The sequence below is a fragment of the Anas platyrhynchos genome, chromosome 3, assembly GCF_047663525.1.
Source record: "Anas platyrhynchos isolate ZD024472 breed Pekin duck chromosome 3, IASCAAS_PekinDuck_T2T, whole genome shotgun sequence".
NCBI classification, from domain to species: Eukaryota; Metazoa; Chordata; class Aves; order Anseriformes; family Anatidae; genus Anas; species Anas platyrhynchos.
Genome location: NC_092589.1, coordinates 121,038,097 through 121,058,155, shown reverse-complemented (window position 1 = coordinate 121,058,155; position 20,059 = coordinate 121,038,097). Strand labels below are relative to the sequence as shown.

Below are 20,059 nucleotides of genomic sequence, written 5' to 3'. Positions count from 1 at the left end.
GGGCTGCTGGGCCTGGAGCAGAGGAGGCTCCGGGGGAGCTCCCCCATGGCCGTCAGTACCCGCAGGGAGGTGCGGAGAGGCCGGAGCCGGGCTCTGCTCAGCGCTGCCCAGGGCCAGGCCCAGAGGCCCCGGGCCCACGGGAGCCGCCGCCGCCGGCGGCCGGGCCGGGAGGGGCGGGGCCGGGGCGGGGCGGGGCCGGGGCGCGGGGGCCGCCGGGAGCCGCGTGCCCGCCCCGCCCCGCCCCGTCCCGGCAGCCCCCGCGGCGGGCAGATGGCGGCGGCGGGCGCTGAGGAGCGGCGCGGGGCGTGGGGCGCGGCGGGGCCTGAGCGCGGCCCCGGCCCCGGCCCCGGCCCCGGCCCCGGCCCCGGCCCCGTGCCGCTGGGCTCGCTGCTCAGCCGCCTGCCGCTGTCGGCGCCCCCGCCGCGCCGCCGGACCGCCAGCCAGTGCAAGCCGGAGCCGCCGCTGCTGCGCACCAGCAAGAGAACCATCTACACCGCCGGGCGGCCGCCATGGTACAGCGAGACCGGCGCGCCCGTGGACGAGGCCTTCGTCATCGGTGGGCCGCGGGGCCGGGCCGGGGGGGAGGGAGGGGGGCGGGTGGGGGCCGGGGCCGCGCTCACGGTGCCCGCTCCCCCCAGGGCTGTGCGGCGGCAGCGCCTCGGGCAAGACGACGGTGGCGACGCGGATCATCGAGGCGCTGGACGTGCCCTGGGTCGTGCTGCTCTCCATGGACTCCTTCTACAAGGTGAGCGCGGCACGGTGTGACACGGCACAGCACGGTGTGACACGGCACAGCATGGCACAGCGCGGTGCTGAGTGGTGCCGGTGCCCGCAGGTGCTGGACGAGGGGCAGCAGGCGCTGGCGGCCCGCAGCGACTACAACTTCGACCACCCCGATGCCTTCGACTTCGAGCTGCTCGTCAGCGTCCTCCGCAAGCTCAAGAAGGGCAAGAGCGTGAAGGTGCCCGTGTACGACTTCACCACGCACAGCCGGCGCCGCGAGTGGGTGGGTGCCGTGGGCACAACCAGGGGTGTATGGGGCAGCTGGGGGCACGGGGAGGGATCAGCTGGGGACAGCAGGCACAGGGGGGGTGTTGCTCCATGGGGTGTGGATGGGGGCCGAGGGGGAGCGTGGAGATGCTGGGGTGGGCATGGGACCAGGGAGCACCGTGGGGAGAGCCCTCAGTGTAAGTGTGGGCAGGACAGGAGCTAGGAGAGGGATCAGGCAGAGGTTGGGGCTTCTGCAGCAAGGACTAGGGGTGATGATAACGGTCCTCAGGGGTTGGGGGATGTAGGACAGCTCGGGCAGTGAGCACCCGGTGCGGGTCTGGGTTGATGTGCTGTCCATGCTGAGCATTGGCTGGTGCAATGTGTGAGGGGGGCAGGGTGACTGTAACGCCTGTTTCTCCCTAGAAAACCGTGTACGGGGCAAACGTCATCGTCTTCGAAGGCATCCTGGCTTTTGCAAACAAGGAGCTGCTGAAGGTATTGCTGCCTGATGCGGCTGGCCTCCCGCTGCAGGGCGCAGCACAGGGGCAGGCATGCAGCAGGGTGCTGCACGGGGGGTGGGCACGGTGCTGGGCTCCGGGGGGCTCTCCAGGGAGGGGTCACCCACTGCTTGCCGGCACAGCCCCTCTGTGCTGGAGGTGCTGGGGAGGCAGCGCTGGGCGCTGCTGCTGCGAGGGGGGACACAGCTGGCCAGGCTGTGCAAGGGGGAGCACGTGGGGGGTGCCGAGGGGGTGTTCACTCCTCCCAGTTTTCCAGCTCCTGGACATGAAGGTGTTTGTGGACACGGACTCTGACATCCGGCTGGTGCGGCGCCTGCAGCGCGACATCATGGAACGGGGGCGCGACATCGTGGGTGTCATCAAGCAATACAACAAGTTTGTGAAGCCGGCCTTCGAGCAGTACATCGAGCCGACCGTGCAGGTTGCGGACATCGTGGTGCCCAGGGGTGAGATGCGCCACGTTGGCTAGAGCTGGCCGCAGGGCTGGGTTGGTGTCCTGACCCCTCTTCTCCGTTCTCCTGCCAGGTGGGGAGAACTTTGTGGCCCTGGACCTCATTGTGCAGCACGTGCACAGCCAGCTGGAGAAGGTGAGGGGGAGACTGATCGAGTGCTGAGAGCCTGGAGGAGGAAAAGAGAGACTGCATACAGGAGGGAGGGTGGGGCTGCCACAGCCCTGTGCTCTGTGGGTCCCAAAGTCGCCTCTTTACACGGCTCAGGGCAGACTGAGCTGCAGAGGGGGGCTGGGACATGGAGATGGGACAGGCGCAGCACTCACGCTCTGGCCTCACTCTCCTGCCGTACCCCTGGTCCCAACTGGCTGCTCCTGATTTCACCCATTGCCACCTCTCTTGTCCCTGGCATCACCCAACACTCCAGCCTTGTCTCCCGCATGTACCCAGTGGGGTTCTGAACCCAGCCCCAGGAGAAGGGGTGGGAGCTGGGCTGGGGCTGCCGGGGGCTGTGCCTGGCTGTTGCAGTGACCGGACGTCCTTTCTTTCCCCTTTTGCTGTGCTGAACCACTCTGCTGTGCCACCCAGCGTGAGATCACTGTCAGGTACGTCGGGGACCCTGCTGGCTGGGAGCGGCCGGTTCCAGGCTGGGGGTGAATGGCTGCCAGCGCCTGTTCTGTGTCTGCTGCCTCTTCTCTGTCCCTCCCGGCTGAGGTTCTGCCGGGATGTCTGAGCGTAGCTGCTCTTCCTCAGCCTCAGAGGTGGCTGCCGTGCGTGCAGCTTGTTTGGAGCTGGCTTGCTCTGGCTGCAGGCTCCTACACAGCCTGTCCTACGTCAACCACGCTTGGTTTGTGTGACTGGCTCCCTGCACTGCTCCTGGCCCTCTCCGGAGCACAGCTCTTGCCCTGAATGTTGGAGGCTGCCCCATTCTATGGGAGCGGTGCCCTGGACAGTCTCTAGGATGTGATGTAGGCAGCCACAGCAGCACAGTCCTCTCGCTTCATTGATGTGACAGCCCTGTCCTGGGGAACCTGGCAAGGTCTTGCTCTTGCAGAGCTGCTTCTCCTACTGCCTGGGTGCTGGCAGAAGCTTGCGTGTATGGGAGCAATCTGGCAGCTGGCTTTGTGGCTGGGGGAGGCTTTTTCCTCATTTTTACGCGGTGGTGCTGGTTTGGGATTGTGTATCTGGCACTAGACATGGGGCTCTCCGTGGGATCAGGGCACAAAGACCAAGCCCTTTCTGGTGTCCAGGCAGTGTGGCTGGGTGTCTGGGAGGAGCTTTCCTGCATGGCAGCTCTGTGTGCGTGAGTTGTGCAGCTCTGATCGCTGCTTTCTTGTTGCAGGGCAACTCTGGCCTCTGCCCACCAAGGGCAGCCCCTGCCAAAGACATTAAGTGTCCTGGAGAACACGCCGCAGGTGCGGGGCATGCACACCATCATCAGGTAAGTCCCAGCCTCCTCTGGGGATTTCATTTGTGTTCCTCCCAGCAGGACCATTCTTTAGGATCACACTATAAAGCCTGGTCTGAGTGTTCCGATCCCCTGCCCTCAGGTCTTCAGATGCAGGTGTTTTCTTGGAGCAGAACTGCTGAACAGGGCTGCTTCCAGCTGACAGACGAGTTTTTGGTGACAGACTTTGTCTGCCCTGGTGTGACCTCCAAGCCACAGGCCTGTTTTTCTTGTGATGAGAGGACGTTTGGGCCGGATGATCTTGGAGGCCTTTTCCAACCTCTGTGATTCCATGAGAGGGGGCTGGGTAGCACTTTCCTACCTGCAGTACAGCCCTGGGAGCTCGGGACGTGGGGCGAGCTGCTGTTGCTGCCTGTCTCTCAAGGCATTTGCTTTTATAGCCAGTTAATGGAAGGGGCCCAGGTGCTGCTTCTGTGACTTTGTCACTCACTCAATCTTTTCATTCCCCGCAGATGCTTTTGTTTTTTCTAGGTGACAGTAACATTATTGTAGAGTCTAGAGCAGAGCGGTGTGGGACCGTGTTACTGCTGCTGCAGGAGCTACAAGCTCCTGCATGTATTCCTGTCACCGTCTGAAGCCCAAGTGCCTCGTCCCTGGGCTGTGGACTTGAGTAGTTCTGAGTTCAGCCCCAGCTAAGGGAACCGTGGAGCAGGTTCTGCCTTGTCCCTCCAGCATCTCCTTCCTGCAGCGCTCTGGTAGCAGCCTCTTTGTGTCCTGAGCCGATTGCTCTAGCTCATCCGCTGTCTGTGCTCTCAATGGTAGGTGAAGGTCACAGTGAGATCCTGGGGGAACAGCACCTCCAGAGGCAGACTGTTTGCTTGCAAACGAACAGTTTCCCTTTATGCTGGGGTTCTGCAGGAAGAGAATAATGCAGGTCTTTGTCTCTAGCCTTCCTGCGTACAGGCTTTGGCACAGATCTTTTACTTGCTCTTTTGCAAGAGCCGACAGCATTGCAGTGATGTGTGCTGCTCTCAGACGTGAGCCTGGCCAGCCCGTTAGCAGCCTGCAGGTGCCAGGCTCTGAGCAGTCGGTGTTCAGATGGAACGCTGCCCTGGGCACGCCTCGAGTCCATCTGTGGCTGTTGCTGCCTCTTCCTTCCTGAGGCTGCCTTCCCTTGGCCTTGCTGGGAACAGGCTGTTGTCTGGGGCGGTTCTGCCTGTGTGCCGCAAGCATCTAATAACCATAATCTGCTTAGACTTAAGAGTTTGTTCAGCTGCCCTGGGGAGGAAGGGATTGGCCCCTGCACGCAGTGGCTGCAGCGCAGCAGCACCACTGAGCTCAAGTTGCCCTGACAGCGCCGGGCTTCCCGAGCTGCTGGGGTGATTGGCAGGGGAGGCGGACTTTGCCTCTTCCAGATGGTAAAATGAAAAATACCACACTTGGGAGGGGTGTTGACTTGGCCTGTCAGCCACCCCCTCAAATCCTGCTGCAGCCCACAAGAAAGCAAGTAGAACCGAAGTGGTGCTGCTGTTAAGAACTGTTTCACTTGAGGAATTCTGGTTACAAGCTCCCGTAGTCAGAGGTAGCTGTGCAGCCTGTATTGGTGCCTGTAGGTGAGCATGCTATTGCTGCTGCGTAACTCTGGTGTGATGTGGAATCGTTAATGGTTGAGGGCTGTTTGCCCTCCCTTGGGACCCCCGCGCTTTGCCCTGCCCCAGTGGCATTGCTCCCTGCACTGCTCCCTGCCCGCTGGGGCTTGCTGGGCCTCTGCTGCATCGTGTGCTCACCAGGCGGTCTGCCCTCCTCCAGGGCGCTCACACCTCTGTGCGTGAGGTTCCTGTGCCTTGGCAAATCCGACTGCTCACCTTTGGTCTGGCTTTGGGGGCTGCGGTGCCACAGCACTGGCCCTTGGAGCGCCAGCGCTCCCAGCAGCACCGCATTTCGGAGCCTCTTGGCTCACTGGAGCTGGTGCCTGGGCACGCACCAGGGAGCTGTCAGCCAGCTTTTCCCTCCAGCCTCCCTTTTTCCATTCTGCCTTTCCCGGTGTAGTTCCCCTGGAGACAGCCTGCTGGTCTCAGCTTGCCAGGCTGCTGCTGGCCAACATCGTTTCCCTGTTGTTCAACACTGGGGGCTCCCCTGCACTTCAGCCTTCTGTCTCTGTGTGCCCTCCTGGAAGACTGCCCTGTGGCAGCAGATGAGCATCTCGCTGAGTGCAGGCATGGCAAATTCAGGCTTGGCATCCTGGGGAGAAGGAGTTTCCAGGGCAATCATTGTGCAGAGGCGGAGACTGAGAAATTGTCCTATATGTAGCATAGCGGGGTAGTTTTATTTGTGTTCAGGCTGAGGGTGGACACTGTAATAAGGTCATCTTCCAGCTTACAAGATGCTTCTGTATCAGGGCCAGATCTCCGGAGGCAACAGGAGCATTTCATGCCGTGTGTCAGGACTCCTCGTGGTCTGAATGGGTCCCAGCAGCTGCGAGAGCCTCCACAAAACTTCTGCTACCGTTCACGTACTGCAGGAGGAAGGGTGCGGGGATCCTTTTTACTGAAACCAGTGGCTTCTGGGGGTGTTTCCTCACAGCGTTACTGGTCAGTCTGCCCAGCCGTGTCCCGGTGTGTGTTGGCTGAGCAGGTCTGTTCCGTGCAGCACAGCTCGGACCCGGAGCTGCGGGGACGCCTGGGGCATCCTGCTGGTGCTGGGTCTGGGCCGTGGCTGTCGGCAGGCGGTGCCATGGGACCAGCAGTGTGCACGTCCCTCTGCCCCGCGGCACCTCGGGCTGTCTCTGCCACAGACCTGAGTTCCCCTCCCCTTGTTTGCCTCTTGGTATCCACGTCACGCCTGGAGAGGCTCCAGGGCGTGCGCTGGCAGCGCGGGCTCAGGGGCGTGGGTCACCCGCTGCTCGCTGGAAGTTTGCTCTAGCTCCAGCTCCTGGACTTTGTGCCCTGGCAGGACGCGCTGTCCCGTGTCGGAGCTGCCCTGGGAATGTGTGGCTGCAGGCGCTGCGGTGTGGGGCAGAGCAAAGCGTGGCCCTGCCCCCAGGGCAGCTGCAGCGCTGGAGAAGGGCGCTTCAGGCACCGCGCTGAAACCTGCCGGTGCTCTGGGTTCCTGGGGACCCAAGCGTGTGGCTTTGTGCTGTGCCTCCCCGTAACCTCACACAGGTCTGGAGCAGGGCAGGCCGTGTCCCCTCCAGGAATGCTGCGCAGCGGCTCCAGGCAGAGCTGGAGGAACCAGAGCGCTGGTGGCACAGAGGAGCTGCTTGCAGCATCTGTTCCCTGGCACTTCTGCAGGTCAGGGACCCCTTGGGGCTGCCCAAGGGGTGAATGGACGTGGTGCGGGGGGTTCTGGGGGCAGCTGGCCACGAGAGGCAGCCCCGCGGAGGCAGGGCTGTGCTGTGAGCCCGGGCGGTGCTCAGGCTCCAGGAACCCGGTGGGCGAGCGTGCAGTTGAAGCACACCCACGGGGGGGTGCGTGCAGACCGCCCCCTCTGAGGAGCTGCCAACAGCCACCGTCTTTCTCCAGATCAGCGCCCGTTTTCTCCCTTCTCCTGGGACTCTCCTGGTGTCCCAGGGCCTGTTGGAAGCATCCCCGTTGGTGCCCTGTTCTGGTCAGTGCGAGCTCTCGGGTGCAAGGCACCCAGGGAGAAATCTCACTGCAGAAATCTCTCCTGGTAGTAGCAGCTGCTCATCCTTGTGTGCAGCTCCCGTTGGTGGACTGTCTGTCATCCTTGCGGTGTGATGTGAGAAGTGGCAGATGATGTCCTAAAATACAGAACAAAAATACCCAATATCCTTCTGCCTCTTATGGGCCGTTGCCAATTCCACCCCTTCCATCTGGTAACTGGTAAATATCTCTTAAGACTCCTTTGTTCCTTACATTATAAAGAAACACCGTGGGTATGTGCAGGTTGTGTTGTTTTAGACGCAGGTCACGGAAGAGAAAACCAATTTCAGCAGCTCCTTAACCACAGTGCGTGCTGTCAGTCTCCCTTTTGATTGTTGTTGAGCCAGAAGCTTGTTCTTGATGATTCTCTGTTAGAATGACACTTGGGGTACAGCCCATTATTGATGCTTGTGTCAAAGCAGCCACAGCCTGCACGGGATTTAAAGGACATCAGAGGAATCTTTATGGGCACATTTCAAACCTGTAGTAAATCTTGTGTTCCTGGTAACTGGCCTCTTGCTGTGCTTGCTTTTCCTTCAGGCACTAGGCACTTAGGAAGGTCTCTGGGCACTTCTGCCCAGGGAAGCTGTGGGTGCCCCATCCCTGGAGGTGTTTGAGACCAGGCTGGGTGAGGCCCTGGGCACCCTGATCTGGTGGGTGGCATCCTGCCCGTGGCAGGGGGTTGGAACAGGGGGGCTTTGATGTCCCTTCCAGCCCAAACCGTTCTGTGACTGGAGGTGCTCTGGGAACAGCTTTGTCTGACAGCCGCCCTCTGAGAGGTGGGGCGGGGGCAGCCCTGCCCCAGGGTTAGAGCAAAGTGCGCACACGCCTGTGTCATTGTGCTGTGTGTGCTGGAAGTGCTTATGTGCCACGTGAGTTCGGCTGTCCCGCACCTGTGTGCTGACAGGCAAGGTGCTCTCGGTGAGAAAAGCCGTCCCTTTTCCCCTCTGGCAGGGGATTAGCGTGTGTACAATAGAGTCAGTTGGCTTTCCTCCTCTGGATGGAGAAGGGGAGATCTGTAAATGCGCAGTCCTCTTGTGTTTTTATTCTTTGTTTTGCATTCTTTCTTCCTTTGTTTTACTTGATTTCTTGCACAACACTTCAGGGTGGTGATGCGGTGTTGACACACGTTTCGGGGCTTGCCTGGTTCCGGGCAGTCGCTGGTCTCTGGGTGGGTAACCGGAGAAGTGTGAGCGCGTCAGAAGCTGCTGCCCATTGATGGTGTCAGGTAGCTCGGCTGCTCCTGGCCGGTCCCCTGCCCACACAGGTGCCCCAGGAGCTGGCGCCTGCTGAGCCGTGGTCAGTGGCAGCAGTGCTCGTGTTACACCCTGAGCACTACCCTGGGACTGCTGCAAAACGCTGCCTCTGCCCCTGTGCTACCAGCCCAGCAGTGTGGTAGTGCTGCTGGCCTTGTGCTGCACCCTCCGTCCTCTCTGCTCCTCGTTCATAGCTGCTGCCAGCACAGCAAGTCCTCGGTCTCCAGCCTTGCAGCAGGTAGAGGTGGTGCAGAGAGCAATTAATGCTGCACCTCCACGTGCACCTCTTGGGCACCCGCATTGTTCCTGCCCTGGGCCATGATGCAGGGCTGCTCCAGGCTGACTTGATGCTAAATAATCCCCTCTCTCTTGTTGCTGCTTTATTTCCTTCTCTAATCCAGCTAGCCCACCGTGCAGCTACCTCCGAGCTGTCTCCCCTTGTCCCTGAGCAGCCTGGGCAGCATCGCCAGCACTTTGTGCTCTCTGCTTGATCAGCTGCAGGCTTCGTGTCCACCCTCCAGGGGAACTGAACGCTCCTGGGCTGTGCAGTCCTTTCTAGACAATACCCTGTGGCTTTGGCAAGCCCTGAAACGTGTTGCTGCTTCCGTCCGTGCTCTAGGCTGTGTTCTCAACCGAGACATTGTTTGACCTTCCTTCATCTTCCAGGGCTGACGCTCCCCTGCCCTGTGTGCCCGCTGCCCTGACACACCAAAGGCAGGGACCGGCGCAGTTCCAGCCCGCTGGAGGTGTGGTGCTGAGCACTTCTGGTGTTCTTCTCCCTGCCCCTCCTACTGCTTGGCACTGGCAGAGCCCGGTCTCTGACCTCCCGATCAAGCCTCTGGCACAGGGCTCTGGGTGCCGTGGTCCTGTTGACATCCACCTGGAAGGGGAGGGTGCCCAGACCTCCGCAGCTCCCCTTTGGCTCCTGTCACCCTTGTCGTTTCTAGATCATGGTGGATCTCTCAGAAACGGAGCTGGTTTGCTTGGAATTGTTTTTGAGGTTATCTGCTTGTTTCAGTAACAACTCAACAGCTCTGAACGCTGTTTATAGCTGGCTGAATCTAATTTCACGTGGAGGTGATTGTCTGCTGCAATGGACGTGTTTCTCCTGGCAAGGGAGGAGCCCCAGGACTTGGCTCTCCAAACCTTCCTCACCTGTGTGACAGCAAGGCCGCAGGCTCCTTGGTGCCCATTCGCTTTCTGTTTAGGGACTTGGAGTCACCCTTCTCTTATTTTCCCCTCTTCCTGCGGGGCTGCAGTCTGAGGGTCTTTGAATTGCAGCTGACCCAAACAGGCTTCCTTTCTGCAGCCAAGGCTTTTGGAGGTGTCCTCCCGTGTCCTTGGCCAGAACAGCACGGAGGCAGTGCTCCTGCTGCTGTCCTTCTGGGGTCCCCCTGGCTGGGCCTGGTGGTCCCGTCTGCCCTGGCAGCTGCTAACGCCAGCCGGGCTGCAGCTGGGGGTGCTGTCTGTGCCCCCAACACCTCGCCAGGGCTTGGGGTCCAGCTCTGCCCCTGCCGCGTGCCAGCGATCCTCCTGCTGTGCTACGGGTTGTGCCGAGACGCCTGCCTCATCCCGGCGGGCTGGGCAGCGCTCGCTTCCACCCGCTGTGTCCCAGCTCTCCTGGCAAGGCTGCGGCTGCTTGTCACTGCCCAGAGCAGCACCTGGAGAAGCTGCTCTGTGCTGGGGGGTTAGGAGGGGGTGGGAACGGTGCCTGAGCGCTCTGCAACTTGAACAGCCCCTGGGGAGGTCTCCTCATGGCATGGTCTAAGCTGGGGGCTGGTGAGCCTCAAAGGCCGCTGGCTGCTCCGTCCTTGTCCCTTCCTTCCCTCGCTGGCTGCAGGGGGGAGCAGGGAATCCGCTCAGTGCCTGTCCTCCTGCAGGAACAAGGACACGACCAGGGACGAATTCATCTTCTACTCCAAGCGCCTGATGAGGCTGTTGATCGAGCACGCCCTCTCCTTCCTGCCGCTGAAGGTACGCCAGCACCCCTTGCCTGCAGCCCTGTCCCGTTACGTGCTGGGGGCCCCCAGGGGCCAGCTTTGCCCACGCTCTGCTCACCTCCCCTTTCTGCAGTCGGTTACGGTGGAGACGCCCCAGGGGACGACGTACGAAGGGAAGCGATTCCACAGGCAGCGGGTGAGATGTTGTCCTGGCCCTCTCCTCCCTGTGGGCACGCAGCTGCCCTGTGCCTGGTGGGGGCTGACTGGGAAATCCCGCTGCCCCCAGCCTGGTGCCGTGCTGCAGGGCTGCCCGGGCAGCCTGTCCCCGTCCCACGGTGTGTGCCCAAGCACCGTCGGGCTCCACGGGAACTGCAGAGCCTCTGGAGAGCGTCTGGGCCCTGAGCTGGGGCCACGGCGGCACGGCAGAGCTGGGCAAGGGCAGGCAGGACGGGGGTAGAGAACGTGGGTGTGAGCTGCTCTGTGGGGTCTGCTGGGCAGAGAGGGGCCGAGTCCTGCCCCCCACCCTGGGAAGGATGCGTGGGAGCAGCCGGAGCTGCTGCTCTCTGCACAACTGAAGGCAGCGACCCCCTGCCTCGTCCCAGATCACCGGCGTGTCCATACTGAGAGCCGGGGAGACCATGGAGCAGGCCCTGACCGCCGTCTGCAAGGACATCCGCCTGGGCAAGATCCTGATCCAGACCAACCACGACACCGGGGAGCCCGAGGTGAGCACCCCACAGCCCCAGCACCGAGCCCCGGCAGGGCCGTGCCCGGTGACCGCAGCTCTGTCCCCTCAGCTCCACTACCTGCGCCTGCCCAAGGAGATCAGCGAGGACTACGTCATCCTCATGGACAGCACCGTGTCCACGGGGGCCGCGGCCATGATGGCAGTGCGCGTGCTGCTGGTGAGGGGCCGGGCAGCGGGGCTGAGGGCGCGCAGCCCACCCCTGGCCGGGCTCTCACGGCTCTGTGCCGCAGGACCACGACGTGCAGGAGGACAGGATCTTCCTGCTGTCGCTGCTGATGGCTGAGATGGGGGTGCACTCGGTGGCTTACGCCTTTCCTCGCGTCCGCATCATCACCACCGCCGTGGACAAGAGGATCAATGAGGAGTTCCACATCATCCCGGGCATCGGTGAGGGGGGGGTGGTGCTGGCCATGGGGGCAGCCCCCTACCCTGCAGCCCCTGGCAGTGCCGCGGGGCCCTGCCCTCACCTCGCTCTGTCCCCATCTCCTTCAGGTAACTTCGGGGACCGGTACTTCGGCACCGACGCCCCTCCTGCCTGCTGTGAGAGCGAAGCCATGGACTGCTGAGCTGGGCGGCCCCCGGGAGGGGTGCAGCCCCCCCAGCCCCTGCCCCCCTGCAGCTGGGGCTCTCCTCTGCTGCCGGCCGGCCCCGGCCCCCAGCTGCCACGCCAGAGGCAGGGGTCGGGGGCCTGGTCCTGCAGGGACCTCGCTGCGCGTGGGCAGGCTGCGTCGCTGGACCCTGTATTTATTTGTATTTATTGTGAGCAGCCGCCCGCCTGGCTCCCCCCGCGGGCCGCACAGCTACTTGAAAACCATCAGGGATGGGGGGCTCCCGCGGAGCCCCCGGCTCCCCCACACTCCGCTGCCGCCCTGCCTGGGGGCTGGGGGCAGGGGGGTCCCGGCCCCTGGGGGGGGGGGTTGGGACCCCACCGCTCCCCCTTTGCATTCCAGCCCCGCGGGCGGCGGGGGCCCAACCCCCCCCGGGACCACGCAGCCCCGCCGCTGCCCCGCTCCTTGCTCAGGTTTTTTCCCCGGTTTGGGGGGCGGGGGGGGGGCTCCCGGCCGGCCGCTGCGGCAGCCCCGGGGCTGGAGGCCTGCCCCCCCCCCCCCCCCCGCTGCCGCCCCCCCTGTGCCTGGCCGCCTTCGTTTTGTACCGAAATAAAGGAGCAGCGCGGCCGCCACCGCCCGTGCCTCGCGCCGCGGGCAGGGGACGGGGACGGGACCGGGACCGGGGCGGGACCAGGGCGGGGGGGGCGGCACGGGGGGGGGGTGGCGGGGCCACCGGGCGGCTCCCGGGGCCGGGCCGCGCCTGCGCAGGGCGGTGGCGGGGCGGAAGCGGCCGTTACCGGGCGGGACGAGCCCCGGGTCGCAGCCCCGCGGTCGGAGCCCCCCCCCCCGGGTCGGAGCCCCCCCCGGGTCGGTGCCCGCCGGGCCCGGCGCGGAGCCGCGATGGCGGAGCCGGGGCGGGCTCAGCGGAAGCTGTCGCGGGTCGGGGAGAGCCTGTACCGGGTGCTGGGGCTGGAGAAGGGCAGCTCCCCCGAGGACATCAAGAAGGCCTACCGGTACGGGGCGGGGGCGGGGAAGGGCGGGCGGACCGGCGGCGGGGACGGTGCCGGGCGGGGGGGCTCGGTCGGGGCCGGGGCAGGGGCCGGGGCCGGGGGGTCGGGGCCGGGGGGTCAGGGCCGGGGGGTCGGGGCCGGTTCCCCCGTCCCAGCGCGGCCGCCCCGCAGGAGGCTGGCGCTGCGCTACCACCCCGACAAGAACCCCGACGACCCCGCGGCCGCCGAGCGCTTCAAGGAGATCAACAGCGCCCACGCCACGCTCAGCGACCAGGACAAGCGGCGGCTCTACGACCAGTACGGCTCCCTGGGGCTCTACGTGGCCGAGCAGTTCGGGGACGATGCGGTGCGCCACTACTTCCTCATGTCCAAGTGGTGGTTCCAGGTGAGCCCGGGGCTGTGCCGCACGCTGCGACGCCTCCCGGCCCCCCCCCGGGTCTCACGGCCGCCCCGTGTCCCCCCCCGCAGGCCCTGGCCCTCTGCTGCGGCGCGCTCACCTGCTGCTGCTGCTGCTGCTGCTGCTTCTTCTGCTGCGGGACCTGCTGCCCGCCCAAGGAGGACGACTCCTACAAGTACGTCGACCCCAAGGACCTGGAGGCGCAGATGGGCGCGGAGGACAGCGGTGAGTCGGGCAGAGGGGGTCCCGTGTCACCGGGGGCACGGAGCGCTGCCCCCAGGCTGGGCTGGGCTCAGCAGCTCTGCCGTTAGCGGCCGTTTGTGGGGCTTCCCGTGCGGACCTGGTGACGGTGGGCAGGGGCACCGCACGGCTCGTGGGGCAGCTCCCTCCTTGCTTTCCTCTGGGCAAGGGCCCCCTGAGGCCCCTGCGGGCTCTGCAGGGCCCTTGCCCAGCTGGGCAGGGAGCTGGGGGCAGCAGCTGTGCCCCAGCCTGGCCTTGTTCTCGGGGCATTGGCTGTGCCGCTGCCAGCAGGGGCTGCCCCGGGTCACCCTGCGGGGTTCCGTGGGGATTGCAGGAGCGGTTGTGGTTATGAACTGCCTGGGGCTTTGTAAGCTTTGGTCTGTGGGAGACTTTTCGAGGGCACCGCGGTGTCCGGAGTACCCATTCCCCAGCGCCATGGGACAGGGCTGTGCCACTGATCTGCAGCTCTCATCTTCCAGATCCACAGGTCCCGGTTGTGGCGCAGCCCCCACCTGCTGGTGCGCAGCCCCTGCCGTCTGTCAGCACCAAGACCGAGGCGTGAGGCCGGCCTCCATCCTGCCGGCTCCCCCAGGACTCCGGACAGGGATCCTACTTTGGGACTGTCACTTTCCAGGACCCCAGTCACGCCACCTAGGGCAGCTCTCCAGCCTCAAGGTGGCTAGAATCTCAGGTTAAATTGGCCAGCATCACTGCGGAGGTTCTTCTGCCCTTGCTTGAGCGCCAGGGCAATGCCCCTGTCTCCCAGCACTGGTGACAGAGGCGACAGAGCCCTCGCTGCTGCACCCCATCCGCAGTGCCTCATCTGCTGCGGTGTTCCCAGCAGCCTGCCCAAGAAGTCACACATGGAGACCTCTTAGGGCCAGGCTCGACCCTACAAGAAGTAGCTGTGTCCGAGACCGTTAGCACTGTAACCTCTGGGGCTGGGCTCAGCCCACTACCTGCCCTCACGGGGACCCTTCTGATGGGTGCTGGGTGCCAAATGCTGCTCGTGGGGTTGGGGTGCTGCCGGCTGTACCCCCTTCCTCTCTGCCCTGCCATGGCTCCGGGGCGCTGGCTGCACCCCACTCCTGCTGCTAGCAGGCTCCCTGCAGGGCTGGGCCCCGTACAGGCACTTTCCTTGGGTTTTAATAGATTTTATGGGCACTACTAAAGGACTTGAAAGGATGACATAATGTGAGCGTGTTTGCGTGGTGTTTCATCGGGGCAGCCTGAGTGCTGGCAGGGTGCACCTCTGCCCTGTGCTGGGGAGAGCACTGGGTCCCGGGGGGGGGTGGGCTGGGAGGGGCGTAGGGTAGCACGTCCTGTCCCAAACACTGCTGGAGCGCTGCTCTTGCCAGGGTGACTCAGTCTCTCCTGTCACCTGCCCGGGGCTGCCTGTGGCAGCTGGCTCCCGCGGAGCTGTGCTTTTCCTGCCCTGCAGCCCCGTGCCCCACGCAGGCAGGTGGCTGGGTGCCCGGCCATGCCCTGGCTCTGGGGACCGGCGGCTTTGCCGAGGATGGGAGAGGGACGGGGGGCCCGGGGAGCCCCCAGCCTCACAGCCTGCAGCCCCCACCTGCAGCCGCGTGGGCCCTGCCTCACCCCCTAAATATAGCAGAGTGGCCGGGCTGCTCCTGGCACCAGCCTTGCTGGGCGCGCTGCCACCCTGGTGCTCGGGCCTGTGGGGCCTGGGCGACCCCAGCTCAGCTCCGCTTGCCCCCCCCCCGGCAGGGCCTGGCACCGGGCAGCATCGTGCTCTGCAGCGCAGGCCCCAGCCCCCTTCCTGCGGGGGGTCCCACGGGGCGGGGGGCTCCGGCAGCGGCTTCCCCGCCGCCCCGCTCCCGGGGGCACCGAGCCGCCAGGGGGGCGCAGCGCCGAGACCCTGCCCGGGGGCGGCGGGACGGGGCCGGGGGCGCCCCGGGCGCGCCCCCCGCGGCGGAGCCCGGTGTCGGGGCGGGGGGCGCGGGGCCCGGCGCCGGCCGTGACTCAGTGTCACCCGACGCCGCCGACAGCTGCGGCGGCCCCGGCGGGGCGGGGGCGGCTAAAATTAGCGCGGGGCTCAGCGGGGCCGCAGCGGCGGCGGGGCCGGGCCGGGGCAGAGCGGGCGGCGGGGCCGAGGGGCGCGGAGCCGAACCGAGCCGGGCCGGGCAGGGCCGGGCCGGGACCGCGGCGATGAACTTCGCGGTGGGGCTGAAGCCGCTGCTGGCGGAGGCGCGGAGCATGGAGAGCCTGGAGAAGCAGCTCATCTGCCCCATCTGCCTGGAGATGTTCACCAAGCCCGTGGTCATCCTGCCCTGCCAGCACAACCTGTGCCGCAAGTGCGCCAACGACGTCTTCCAGGTGCCGCCGGGGGCCGCGGGGTGCGGCGCGGCCGGGACCGGGCCGGGGGGGGGCTCGGACGGGGCCGGGGTGGGGGGGCCGGGGGGGGTCCTGCCGGGGCCGGGGGGCGCCGTGCCCGGGCCGGGCCTCCCCGCGGGGCTCCCGGCGTCCGGAGCGGGGCCGTGACCCCCCCGCCCGCAGGCCTCCAACCCGCTGTGGCAGTCGCGGGGCTCCAGCGCGGTGCCGTCGGGCGGCCGGTTCCGGTGCCCGTCGTGCCGCCACGAGGTGGTGCTGGACCGGCACGGGGTGTACGGGCTGCAGCGGAACCTGCTGGTGGAGAACATCATCGACATCTACAAGCAGGAGTCGGCCAGGTGCGGCACGGGGAACCCGCGGGGGTGGGGGCGGCCCCCGGGTGGGAGGGGGGGGGCACCGGGAGGGCAGAGGGGCTGTGGGGGGAGCCCACGCGGGACACTGCGGAGCCACGGGGGGAGCGAGCCTCGTGGGTGAGAGGCAGCCCGGGGGGGGGTGGGGGGTTCTGCAGGCGGGCACAGGGCTGGGGGCAGGACGGTGCCGTGTGGGGCTGGGGGCAGTGGGGCAGAGGTGCCCGTGGGGGCCCGGTGGGCAGCGGCCCCTCCCGCAGGCCCCTGCACGCCAAGGCGGAGCAGCACCTGATGTGCGAGGAGCACGAGGACGAGCGGATCAACATCTACTGCCTGCGCTGCGAGGCGCCCACCTGCTCCCTCTGCAAGGTCTTCGGGGCGCACAAGGACTGCGAGGTTGCGCCGCTGCCCGCGGTCTACCAGCGCCAGAAGGTAGCTCTGGTGGCCAGGTGGCCCTGGCGGGGGCCCAGGTGCTGCCTCCCGCGCTGGCCCTCATGCCAGTCTCACCCCAGAGCGAGCTCAGCGATGGCATTGCCATGCTGGTGGCGGGGAACGACCGCATCCAGGCCATCATCACCCAGATGGAGGAGATCTGCCGGACCATTGAGGTGGGGCCGGGGCTGGCACAGCCTGGGGGCTCTGCCCCTCGCATGTGCTCCCCTTACACACACACCAGCCCCGTGCTCTGGGCTCTGCCCAGCTCCGTCCCTTACTCCCAGCCCCACCAGGATGCCCCAGGGCAGCAGCATGCCTGTGCTGGGGGCACGGTCTGGGGGGGGAGGGGGGGAATTCCCTGATGAGCAGCAGCACCTGCAAGTCACCCTGGGACTCCCCAAGGCAGAGGGCCCAAGGAACCAGGGGATGTTCCCGGGTTCCCCACACAGCCCTGGGGATGGGGACGAGGCAGGAGCAGGGCAGCCCCCTGAGCCTGGCAGTCCTGCAGGAGAACGGTCGGCGGCAGAAACAGCACCTGGGGCTGCGCTTCGACTCGCTGTACAGCATCCTGGAGGAGAGGAAGAAGGAGCTGCTGCAGAGCATCGCGCGGGAGCAGGAGGAGAAAGTGCAGCGTGTGCGGGGCCTCATCCGCCAGTACGGCGACCACCTGGAGGCTTCCTCCAAGCTGGTGGAGACAGCCATCCAGGCCATGGAGGAGCCCCAGATGGCAGTGTATCTGCAGGTCCGCGGGGGAAAGGGGCCCCTGGGGTGTTGGGCTGTGCCAGGGGGCCAGGTCCAGGACTCACGAGGGGGTTGGGGCTGTCCCTGGGCTGGGTGGTGGAGCCATGGGGCCAGGATCCTCTGCGGGGCTGGGGCTGCCTCTCACAGCTGTGCTGAGGGTGCTGCAGTCACCTGAAAGAACCTGGGGGCTGGAGGGGGTGGCACCTGCTTCCCAGGGTCCCTGGTGCCATTGCTCCAATGGCACTGATGGCCCCCTGCTTTCCTCCACAGCACTCCAAGGAGCTCCTGAAGAAGTGAGTGGGGCTGGGGGCACAGGGCTGGGGGCTGAGGGGATGGAGCAGTGGCCGGGCAGGGGGCTGTGGCTGCTGGAGCCTGGCAGCTCCCGAGGGCATCTGTCTGCCCTGCAGGATCACAGACATGTCCAAGGTGTCGATGAGCAGCCGCCCAGAGCCTGGCTACGAGAACATGGACCACTTCTCCATCAATGTGGACTATGTGGCAGAGATGCTGAGGACCATCGAGTTCCAGACAGGTGACAGCAGCGGGACAAGCACAGCCTGGGGGAGGCATGCATGGGACTGTCCTGGGCAGAGCCCTGCTCCTTGGCAGCTGGAGCCCTCTGTGGGGGTGTCCCCTCCTGTACACACATGGGGATGTGTGGCCCTCAGGCACTGCCCTCTGCACCCCCCCGATGTGTGGGCTGCTGCATCCTGCATGAGGGCCAGGCTGCCCCCATTGCACCAGCGCGGTGTCCCGGTGCTGCTCACACCATGGGGAGGGAGGGTCCCAGGCTGAGGTGTGCCCCTGCCCCTCAGAGCCACTGGGAGAGGAGGAGGGGGACGGCCCCATGGAGGGCAGCGAGGCTGCGGCGGATGAGGACCGGCTGGACAGCCTGGAGGCACCCGAGGCTGCTGAGGGTGAGTTCTCTCTGTGCCAGGCTGTGCCAGGCTGTGCTGTGCCAGGCTGTGCTTGGCCCTGGGGCTGCAGGGCAGTGAGGCCCGAGGGGGCTGCCCTGGCCATGCAGGGGCTCTGTGCCATGCTGAGGACACCGTGGTGCCCGTCTGGCTGAGACGTGGCCTGAGCAGGACCTGCGGGGTGCCAGGGTGTCCCTGCCTCCAGCTTGTCACCCGCCTTCCCTCTACAGATGTGGGGCCGAGGCAGAAGCCAGCAAGCTCTCCACATGGTGAGACCCTCCCCGGGACCAAGGCCAGTGTGGAGCAGGGGACAGGGACAAGCTGCGGGGTGCTGTGGGGCAGAGGAGGCACCTCCTGAGCACAGATGGGAACAGGGACAGGGCTGGGGGGGTGGGGGTGTTGGGTGGTCCACACCTTTCCAGGTACAGCGGCTGTTCTCCTGCACAGGTCAGCACTGAGCTGGTGCCACAGGGCAGCTCCAGCACCGAGCTCATCCCTGCCCCTGGCGCTGCTTGGTGAGCCACAGCCCTACTGCTGCACGTCCCCACTGCTGGAGCTGCCCCATCCATCATTAAACTGTGTACGAGGATCCTGTCTGCAGTGCCGTCTGTGGGGCTGCGGTGGGTGCCAGGGTTGTCAGCCCCACACAGCTCTGTGCCAGCCTCACCACCCCGAGTGGTGCGTGGGACCCCCCCATGAAGGACTGTGCCCCCGGGAGCCCCAGCGCAGCACAACTGTGGCAGCGTGGGGGTGGGCTGCAGCCAGGGGTTTTGCCCCTACCCAGCCCCACTGCATGCAGGGCTTGGCTCTGCCTGCAGACCCATGCCTGGGGACGAGGACCCCCCCCACTGAGCTGCCCACGCAGCCCCCCCCACCCCGCTGGGGCGGACGCCGTCTCGCAGCACCGTCCCCTGGGTGCACTGAACAAACAGAGCTGGGATGAGCTGGCTGAACACACAGCCGGCCGGCAGCACCGCAATTAGCGCCGGGTCGGGGCCTGAGCCCCCCCCCCCAGCTGCCAGGGGCTGCCCGGGGGGGCTGTGACAGCACTGGGCTGCGTCACCCAGCCCCACGTCACGGCTGGTGCAACAGATGATGCACAGGGACAGGGGCTCCTCGTGGGGCCGATCTGGTCCCTGGGGGTGGGATGCCACAGGGACACCTCCGGCCATCACCCCCCCTGCACCTGCCTGGGGACAGCGCTGGATGCACCGCAGTGGGAGCCCGGCTGGTGGGCAGTGCGGGCTGGGACCCCCAGTGCCAGCAGACATGGGCACCCGCGCACAGCCCCAGGGACCACCGAGGTGGCTGGGGGCTGCAGTATGACAGACGGGGAAGGCTGAGGTTTGCACAGCTCGGAGAAGAGGAGGTAACAGATGAGAAGAGGAGGTAACACGGGGTCTGACTGCCGTTCTCAACCAGCTAACGGGACTGGAGAAGGCAGAGCCTTGGGGGACACAGGGACAGGACACGAGGCAGCAGCACGTGTTGGGAGCTAGGAAATTCCCGTTGGATATAAGGAAAAGTATTTTCCCTGTGAGCATGCTGAGGTACTGTCTCGGGGCCAGAGGGGCTGTGGGGTGTCCCCTGGTGAGCGCAGACCCTGGTGGGGCCCAGTCCCATTGGCACTGCTCTGGCCCCAGGGCTCCCCCCACCCCACACCGCTGCCTGCCCGTGAGTGCCTCGCGTGCACCAGCTTTCCCCTGCAGACAGGGACCTGGGGGGGTTCTGGGGGACAGCGAGCTGCCCAAGCGGTGTGCCCGGCAGCCAGGAGGCCTCGGGCACGGCCCCGCTGGGAGGGACGGGAGCGGCCTGCTCCACTCTGTGCTGGTGCGGCCCCACCTCGAGCTCTGTGTGCAGCTTGGGTCCCGCGGTATAAAAAGGGCCTAACACGCTGAGAGTGCCCAAAGGAGGGTGCTGAAGGTGGTGAAGGGTCTGGAGGGCAAGATGTATGAGGAGCGGCTGGGGTCCCTGGGTTTGCTCAGCCCAGCCCAGAGCAGGCCGAGGGGAGGCCTCATGGCGGCCTGCAGCTCCCTCACAGGGAGCGGAGGGGCAGGCGCTGAGCTCTGCTCTCTGGGGACAGCGACAGGACCCAAGGGGACGG

The 20,059-nt window shown here is 65.8% G+C and overlaps 3 protein-coding genes across 6 annotated transcripts; all 3 read left to right on the top strand.

Moving 5' to 3' along the window:
- The first annotated feature begins 227 nt into the window (after positions 1-227).
- Positions 228-11,714, top strand: LOC119716391 (uridine-cytidine kinase-like 1). Of its 3 annotated transcripts, none has more exons than XM_038176464.2 (14): positions 235-556; positions 639-745; positions 836-1,006; positions 1,414-1,485; positions 1,765-1,954; positions 2,034-2,095; positions 2,546-2,562; positions 3,300-3,398; positions 10,164-10,257; positions 10,357-10,419; positions 10,826-10,948; positions 11,021-11,128; positions 11,202-11,358; positions 11,464-11,714. In XM_038176464.2, the coding sequence occupies exons 1-14, from the start codon at positions 271-273 to the stop codon at positions 11,535-11,537; spliced, it is 1,623 nt and encodes a 540-aa protein (XP_038032392.2). In that variant the 5' UTR covers positions 235-270; the 3' UTR covers positions 11,538-11,714. The 3 variants fall into 3 exon arrangements, 2 of the variants coding, with proteins under 2 accessions (XP_038032392.2, XP_038032393.2); XM_038176465.2 differs by having other exon boundaries at positions 237-556; positions 1,757-1,954; XR_011808655.1 differs by lacking the exon at positions 2,546-2,562 and having other exon boundaries at positions 228-556.
- Positions 11,715-12,279: 565 nt separating this feature from the next.
- DNAJC5G (DnaJ heat shock protein family (Hsp40) member C5 gamma) lies at positions 12,280-14,359 on the top strand. Its single transcript, XM_038176470.2, has 4 exons — positions 12,280-12,532; positions 12,701-12,914; positions 12,998-13,151; positions 13,646-14,359. The coding sequence occupies exons 1-4, from the start codon at positions 12,420-12,422 to the stop codon at positions 13,726-13,728; spliced, it is 564 nt and encodes a 187-aa protein (XP_038032398.2). The 5' UTR covers positions 12,280-12,419; the 3' UTR covers positions 13,729-14,359.
- An 850-nt stretch (positions 14,360-15,209) lies between these two features.
- On the top strand, positions 15,210-18,544 carry TRIM54 (tripartite motif containing 54). 2 transcript variants are annotated; one of them, XM_038176468.2, is made up of 10 exons: positions 15,210-15,503; positions 15,684-15,856; positions 16,111-16,297; positions 16,378-16,473; positions 16,809-17,042; positions 17,312-17,334; positions 17,449-17,573; positions 17,857-17,958; positions 18,186-18,224; positions 18,403-18,544. In XM_038176468.2, the coding sequence occupies exons 1-10, from the start codon at positions 15,336-15,338 to the stop codon at positions 18,411-18,413; spliced, it is 1,158 nt and encodes a 385-aa protein (XP_038032396.1). In that variant the 5' UTR covers positions 15,210-15,335; the 3' UTR covers positions 18,414-18,544. The 2 variants fall into 2 exon arrangements, with proteins under 2 accessions (XP_038032396.1, XP_038032397.1); XM_038176469.2 differs by having other exon boundaries at positions 15,213-15,503; positions 16,126-16,297.
- The last annotated feature ends 1,515 nt before the right edge of the window (positions 18,545-20,059 follow it).